At 37.4% G+C, this 7,203-nt stretch overlaps 1 protein-coding gene across 1 annotated transcript in view; it reads left to right on the top strand.

Annotated features, from left to right (window-relative positions):
- The window catches only part of Hnrnpll (heterogeneous nuclear ribonucleoprotein L like), a 32,465-nt gene that overhangs the window by 21,371 nt on the left and 3,891 nt on the right, over positions 1 to 7,203 (top strand). Inside the window, exons 8-10 of the mRNA XM_029531308.1 lie at positions 2,289 to 2,506; positions 5,462 to 5,583; positions 6,590 to 6,791. Coding sequence (XP_029387168.1) covers positions 2,289 to 2,506; positions 5,462 to 5,583; positions 6,590 to 6,791 — 542 coding nt within the window. The remainder of the gene's footprint in view (positions 1 to 2,288; positions 2,507 to 5,461; positions 5,584 to 6,589; positions 6,792 to 7,203) is intronic.

Below are 7,203 nucleotides of genomic sequence, written 5' to 3'. Positions count from 1 at the left end.
AAAAAAAAAAAAAAAAGAAAATCATCATATTTATTCTCTTGACTGGTGGTGGCTGTTACTTAACCTTATATAAATGTTGTTTTTCATCAACATTTATGAATTTTGTCCAACTCAAGCTTAGATGTTTCTACTGCTTACCTGCTGCAGTTCTTTTTACTGTCCATAGGGGAAAGGAATAGTGATTTTAGTGAAGTATCACTGTGGCATAAGCAAATGCTTGTGGCAGAGAGACAAGTATAATCTGAATAATGTCTTTGCAAATGTTAAAAAATAAAGTCCTTGAATCCTAGGAGGGGAAAAAGGAAGAAAGCTAATGATGAAAGTTTCTTTTTAAAACGAGGAAACAGCTTGAGATTAGGTGTTTACTGCACCTTAGTGTACCTTCTAGACTATGCTTCTGTAACCACTAACTTAGGAGAACCCTACATATTTAGCATTTGTTTTTATTTAATTTATTACACAAGAGGATTCTCTTTTTTAAATATGTGTGCTTGCGTGGGTTTGTGTACATGACATGTGCAGGTGCTGGGAGAGGCCAGAAGGTAGAAGACCCCCTGGAACTGAAGTTGTAGCCACTTGTGCAATGCTTGACATGGGCACTGGGAACCGACTAATCCCAGGCCCGCCCTCTCCATCTGAGCGGAGAGCTAGCCTGACTGTTGGCCTCTCCTCAGTCCATGGGTGTGTGTTGTGTAGGTTTCCATCTTAGTTGCTGCTTCTGGGTTCTTAATGGGTACCTCACTTTCTACACAATTGTTCCATTCTGTTACACACTTAAGAAAAAGCTAGAAAATGAAATTGTAGATGCAAAAAACCATAAAGCTTACAACTCTTAAATTTAGCAAGTTGGTTCTGAAATGAAGATTCTCAGGTTAAGAGATATAGTGGCAGGGGGNGGTATTCCATTAGAATTTTAGATATTTTCTGCTGGGTTCTTATTTATTTATTTTTTAATGTGTTTTACATGTATGTCTGTAAAGGTTTTGGAGTCCCTGGAACTGGTGTTACAGACAATTGTGAGCTGCCGTGTACGTGCTCTGGAAGAGCAGTCGGTACTCCCAATCACTGAGCCATTTCTCCAGCTCCCTTTTTTTAAAAAAGGAAAAAAGTGATTGCATGCCTGTGAGATGGATCAGTTGCTGCCAAGCCTGAAACCCTGAATTTGACTCTTGGAACTCATACGGTAGAACAAGAGGACAGACTCCTACAAGATGTACTCTTTCTGCCGTCACCATAAGACACACATCAGACACTCGGGAGGCAGAGGCAGGCGAATTTCTGAGTCCAGGGCCAGCCTGGTCTACAGAGTGAGGTCCAGGACAGCCAGGGCTACACAGAGAAACCCTGTCTCGAAAAACTAAAAAAAAAAAAGACACATCATAACATCAAAGACACATAGACACCCACATCCACGCCAAATGAAGTATTAATGGAGATTGATAGAAGACCTGTGTATAGATGATGGGGCACTAATTAGTTCTAGTCTTTAATGAAAATACAATGTATTCAAGGAAACAACTTTTTGCAGAGCTGAAAATGATTTTTTTTTTCCTTTTTGGTGGAGGCTAGGCTTGTTTGAAACTGTCTCACTTTGTAACCTTGGCTGGCTTCAAACTCAGAGAACCACTTGGCTCAGCCGCCTTAGTGTTGGGAGCAAAAGCATGCATCATCACACTGGCTTGAAAATGTTTTTTTCTTATGTAAGGTATATAAAGGTAGTTTCTTATATTTGATTATTTATCTTATTTGAAAAGATAGGCAGGTTTTTTTTTTATGGAGATATAACTTATATACGGTGGAATTAATAGTCTTTATATGGTGGATTTCCTGTTGTGTTGGTGTTCCTTTGTCTCTTTTAAGAAGGATCTCATAACCTAGGCTGTCCTTGATGTAACTGAGGATGGCCTTCAGTTCTGGGTCCTCTTGCCTTCCTAAGTATGGATATAGGTCTATGTCACCATGTCTGGCTGAACTATAGCCCCATATATATACATACATACACACATACTTATATATTCCAAAGTTTTACACTGGCTCCCTCTACCCTATAGCCTAGTCTTAAACCTTTTGAAAATATAAATTTAAAGACTATTGTATATATATAGGTATAGCTAATTCTGTTGGATTTGATGTACATGAAACTAATTTCGAGAATTTAATTTCGGTTGGAGTACCTGCTTAGAATACACAAGGTCCTGGATTTTTATATGGTATCTAATTTTTCCACTAATTTTTGTAAATGGAAATATGTACATGTGTTTTATTTATCATTTTGGTCCTTTTTACAGGATCGCATGGTCCGTTACTGCCTTTACCAAGTCGTTATAGAATGGGCTCTAGAGATACACCTGAACTTGTTGCTTATCCATTACCACAAGCTTCTTCCTCTTACATGCATGGAGGAAGTCCATCTGGCTCCGTTGTAATGGTTAGTGGATTACATCAGCTCAAAATGAATTGCTCACGAGTCTTCAACCTATTCTGCTTATATGGAAATATTGAAAAGGTACATTTTATTTCTTAGTTTATTTGGGTGGAATATCTAGTGGTAATTCAGAAAATACTGCATATACTTGAATCAGGAACAGCTTAATTCTTTCACTAATGACTCATAAGCTTAAAGAACATGTATAAACTACAAAAATGGTAAGTGATCAGTAAAACTTAGATATTACTAATCATCTGGTTAGTAATAAAAATATGTTTTAAATTACTAGTGTAAAGAGCCAGGTCCAAAGCAGCAATTTAATCCCCTACTTGAGTCCTAAAGGCGTAAAACCTGGATAGACTAATGTTAGATTAGCAGTAGTTTGACTCTCGATTTTTTTACTTTATAATGTTACAAACGTGAAACATCTAATAAAAATCATACTCGATTTAAATTTTGCTGTACTAGCAATATGTGTAATATTCTTTCTGCAATCCTAAGAAGCAGCAACAGCCCAGACTTAAGTTATTCTCATATGAGCAAAAACCTGACATTGATTCTTTACAGTATGCTATGTCAGCCAAGCTATGATATTGGGTAGACTGGGTATTTAAGTTCATTTTCAACTTATGATGTTTTTACTTTAATAGGCGAAGAAAGCCTTTAATCACTTCAAACAGGTTTTAACATTTAACATGTGAAACTATAGAATTTGAAAGAACAGTTATACTCTTGGAGCTAGATATTTGTAAATGTGTCTCAAAGCTTGACTTGGGGGTGGAGAGTGGTGTTATACACTGGCTTTCTAAATGGCATGATATGAATTTTAGTTTTTTATATTTTTGTTGTTGCATATATGCCTGTGCATCACATGTGTGCCTGGCATTAATGGAAATCAGAAGAGGGTGTTGGAACTCCTGAAACTGGAGTTAAGAATGATATGAACCACATATGTGTGTGCTAGTACTAAATCCAAGTTCTTTGTAAATACAAGTAGTCGAGCCAACCTTAATGATCTTATGAGGAACAATGTGTTTTTATTTGAGCTCAGTTAATATCTGAAACTGACCTACTTTGACAGAATGTTTCATATTGTATATTTTTTTCCCTCTATTGTAAGTGATTTTAATGTTCTTTCCCTAGTGATAAGAAAGTATAAATCTGTGAGTCACTGGTATGGGAGAGTGGGAGCATGGCTTAAAAACTTAGTGTTCCTAGTTCTTACTTAATAAGCAGCTCTTGAGAGTCCTAGACAAGAGTTATCTCCATGATTTTATTATACTAAAAAGAGGAAGAAAAAAAAAAGGTATTTGATCTAAGGGTAGGCAGACAACTAAATTCCAGAAGTTTAATCTATCCTTGGTGTTAAGAATGTCTCACGATGCCGGGCGGTGGTGGCGCACGCCTTTAATCCCAGCACTTGGGAGGCAGAGGCAGGTGGATTTCTGAGTTCCAGGACAGCCAGGGCTACACAGAGAACCCTGTCTCGAAAAAACAAAAAAGAATGTCTCATGATTTAGTTTTTGGTATGTTGTTTGACTGATTCTACTGTTTCATTTCATATTGCCTCAGATTTTTAGTACTTTGCCGGGTGGTGGTGGTGCACGCCTTTAATCCCAGCACTTGGGAGGCAGAGGCAGGCAGATTTCTGAGTTCAAGGCCAGCCTGGTCTACAAAGTGAGGTCCAGGACAACCAGGGCTATACAGAGAAACCCTGTCAATTTAGTACTTTTCTAAACTTTTTCTTATTTTATTTTATGTGTGTGGGCTTTCCCTATGTATGAAGAGGGCTTCTGGAACTAGAGTTAGAGAAAGTAGTGAGCTGCCATGTGGGTGCTGGGGATTAAGCCTGGTCCTCTAGAAGAGCAGCAGCGAGTGAGTGCTCTTACCTGCTGAGCCTTCTTTTTAGCTCCCAAGTTTCAAATAATCCTTAGTGATGGATTGTGATGCACAAAATTCAAACCATCATAATCCTTTATTCATATTTAAACTTTTCCAGTGATTTAATTTTTAAAAAAATTATGAGTATGAATGTTTTGCCTGCATGTGTATATATTGTGGCTTATGTGTGTCTGGTGCCTGTGGAGTTCAGAAGAAAGATTGGATCCCCAGAACTGCAGTGGTAGATGGTTGTAAGCCACTGTAGGTGCTAGAAATCGAACCTGAGCAACAAATCTTGTGCTGTCTCGAGGGCTCTTTTCCAATTTATCTGGGCAGGGGATTTACAAATACAAGAACCACATTAACTTATACTTAGATAACTATATACACTATATAATTATAATAAGTATTAGTTTTTAGGATATTACTGGATTAAATCAAGTGTTGCCTACAGCAAAGCCACTGATTTCAAGAAAAGCTGAAATTTTCTGGTACACCAAGTTTTGTTCAGGTATGATGTAGAGTGCTAGGGTATCCTTTAAAAACTGGAAGTGATAGAGATAAATAAGTGGTGAACTTATTTATGATTTATGTATATTCTCAGTGTTGATAGAGATAAATAAGTGGTGAACTTTTTATGATTTATATATATTCTCAGTGTTCCCTTGATGTTAACAGGTAAGAGGGAAAATGTATGCAAAAGAGCCCAACATTGCACTTCCTACTACCATGCTATCTGTAGGTATTTGCTTATTTATTGCCTTGTCATTTATGAATTGTTCACTTCAATATAAAGGCAAGGATGGTTATATTTACCATTAAATCTGTAGTACCTAGCACAGTGCTTATCATATCTGATAGTCAAATATTTATTGAATGAATATTGACAAAGTAGGCTGAGTACTTAGGGATTCTGCCATTATCTTCATCTTACAGCAACAGCCTGGAGTTGAGGAGTTAAGTAGATTACCTCCAGAGCACACAGATAAAACCTTGGAGTAAACCTGTGCTCAGTGTGCTTTAGAGTCGAGTTACAGTACAATCGCCCCTTTAACTTCACTCAGTTTTGGTAAAGTTAAAGCTATCTCATGAATGATGGATTAAGGTTAAGACCCTAAGAAATGATTTTTGGGGGCATTTTTGTGTTTGCAGGTAAAGTTTATGAAGACCATTCCTGGCACAGCCCTTGTAGAAATGGGTGATGAGTATGCTGTGGAAAGAGCTGTCACACACCTTAATAATGTCAAACTATTTGGGAAAAGACTTAATGTTTGGTAATTACTTGTCTTAAGTTATAAATGTTAAAGAATATTTTCAAATTCTTGTTAACTTTATTTTGTAGTAACTGAGCATATATCTGAAGATAACAATATTGTTATTATTGGCAACAGGCTTTAAGGTTATGTAATTGTTCTAATTTTAAATGGTTTTTTATCTAAAAATTAAAAATTATGTTTGTATGTATGAGTGCAAGTACCCAAAAAGTTGAGAAAGGGCATCATTTTCTGTAGCTGGGAATGTGGGTGGTGGTGAGCCAGTCAGACCTGGTGCTGGGAACTGAACTCAGGTCCTCTGCGACAGCAGTAAGCACCCTTCACCACTGAGCCCTTAAGTAATCAAGATCTCCTAGTTTGATATATTTTCTTTCTAATTGATACCCAAAATATAGACATGATTGATTGTAACCCAAAATGCATACAGTTGATGTATTCTGAACCTCTTGATCCAACCATCCATAATTGGAGAATGTTTATAAGAAAGAAATATGTGTCTGTTCAGAACATAAATACAGTATTTCTTAAGTAATACATACATCTGTACATTTAGTATTTATACTGTTCTATATTAGAAGTTTATAGAGGTGCTTTGCGTTATAAAGAAGGCAATAAAATCAGGCACTGTGGCATATGCCTGTAATACCAGCACTTGGGAGGTGGAGACGGGGACCAGAAAGCCAACGTCTTCCTCAGTTACATAGTGAGTTCCAGGCCTGCCTCTCTCAAAAACAAAAACAACCCCCCCAAACCAAGAGAGTAAATAATAATAAGGTTGTGCATAGTTTAAATGTACATGCTGTAGCATTTGATAGAGACTTGAGTATCTTGTTTATTTTCCTTCACAAGGGGGGGCGGTTCTGGTTCCTGGACCAATCCCCTTGGTTAAGTGGTTGCCTGCACTAAATTTAAATAGCACCTTCTTTTGTTGATTCATAGAAATATTTGTGACTACCTGCTGTTTTGTCTAACAAGATACATTGTGTTTTTCTTTTCTAATCTTCAGCGTGTCTAAACAGCATTCAGTTGTTCCAAGTCAAATATTTGAGCTAGAGGATGGTACAAGCAGCTACAAAGATTTTGCAATGAGCAAAAATAATCGCTTTACAAGTGCTGGCCAAGCATCTAAGAATATAATACAGCCACCGTCATGTGTGCTGCATTATTACAATGTCCCACTGTGTGTCACAGAAGAGACCTTCACAAAGGTGGGCACTGAAGAAAGGGGTGTTAGAATGCTGCTCTTTGTGGTTTAAGTTTATGTAGTATTTCATAGTTCAGTCTTATTTGAAAATTTTTCTAAAATCTTGCTTTTTGTTGTTACTTTGGTTTGAGTTTGTGTCTGTAGAGGCTACAGGTTGGTGGTGTTGGATGTTTTCCTCTATTGATCTCCACCTTGTGTATATTCATTAAATTTGCTTTTAAAATATGAACATTTCGTCAGTGGTGGTGGTACATGCCTTTAATCTCAGCACTTGGGAGGCAGAGGCAGGCGGATCTCTGAGTTTGAGCATAGCCAGGTCTACAAATTAAATTACAGGACAGCTGAGGCTATACAGAAAAACGAGAGAGAGAGAGAGAGAGAGAGAGAGAGAGAGAGAGAGAGAGAGAGAGAGAGAG

This window comes from Mus pahari, chromosome 18 (assembly GCF_900095145.1).
Source record: "Mus pahari chromosome 18, PAHARI_EIJ_v1.1, whole genome shotgun sequence".
NCBI lineage: Eukaryota > Metazoa > Chordata > Mammalia > Rodentia > Muridae > Mus > Mus pahari.
The sequence above is the reverse complement of the archived record's forward strand: the minus strand, read 5'-3'. Positions and strand labels throughout refer to the sequence as shown.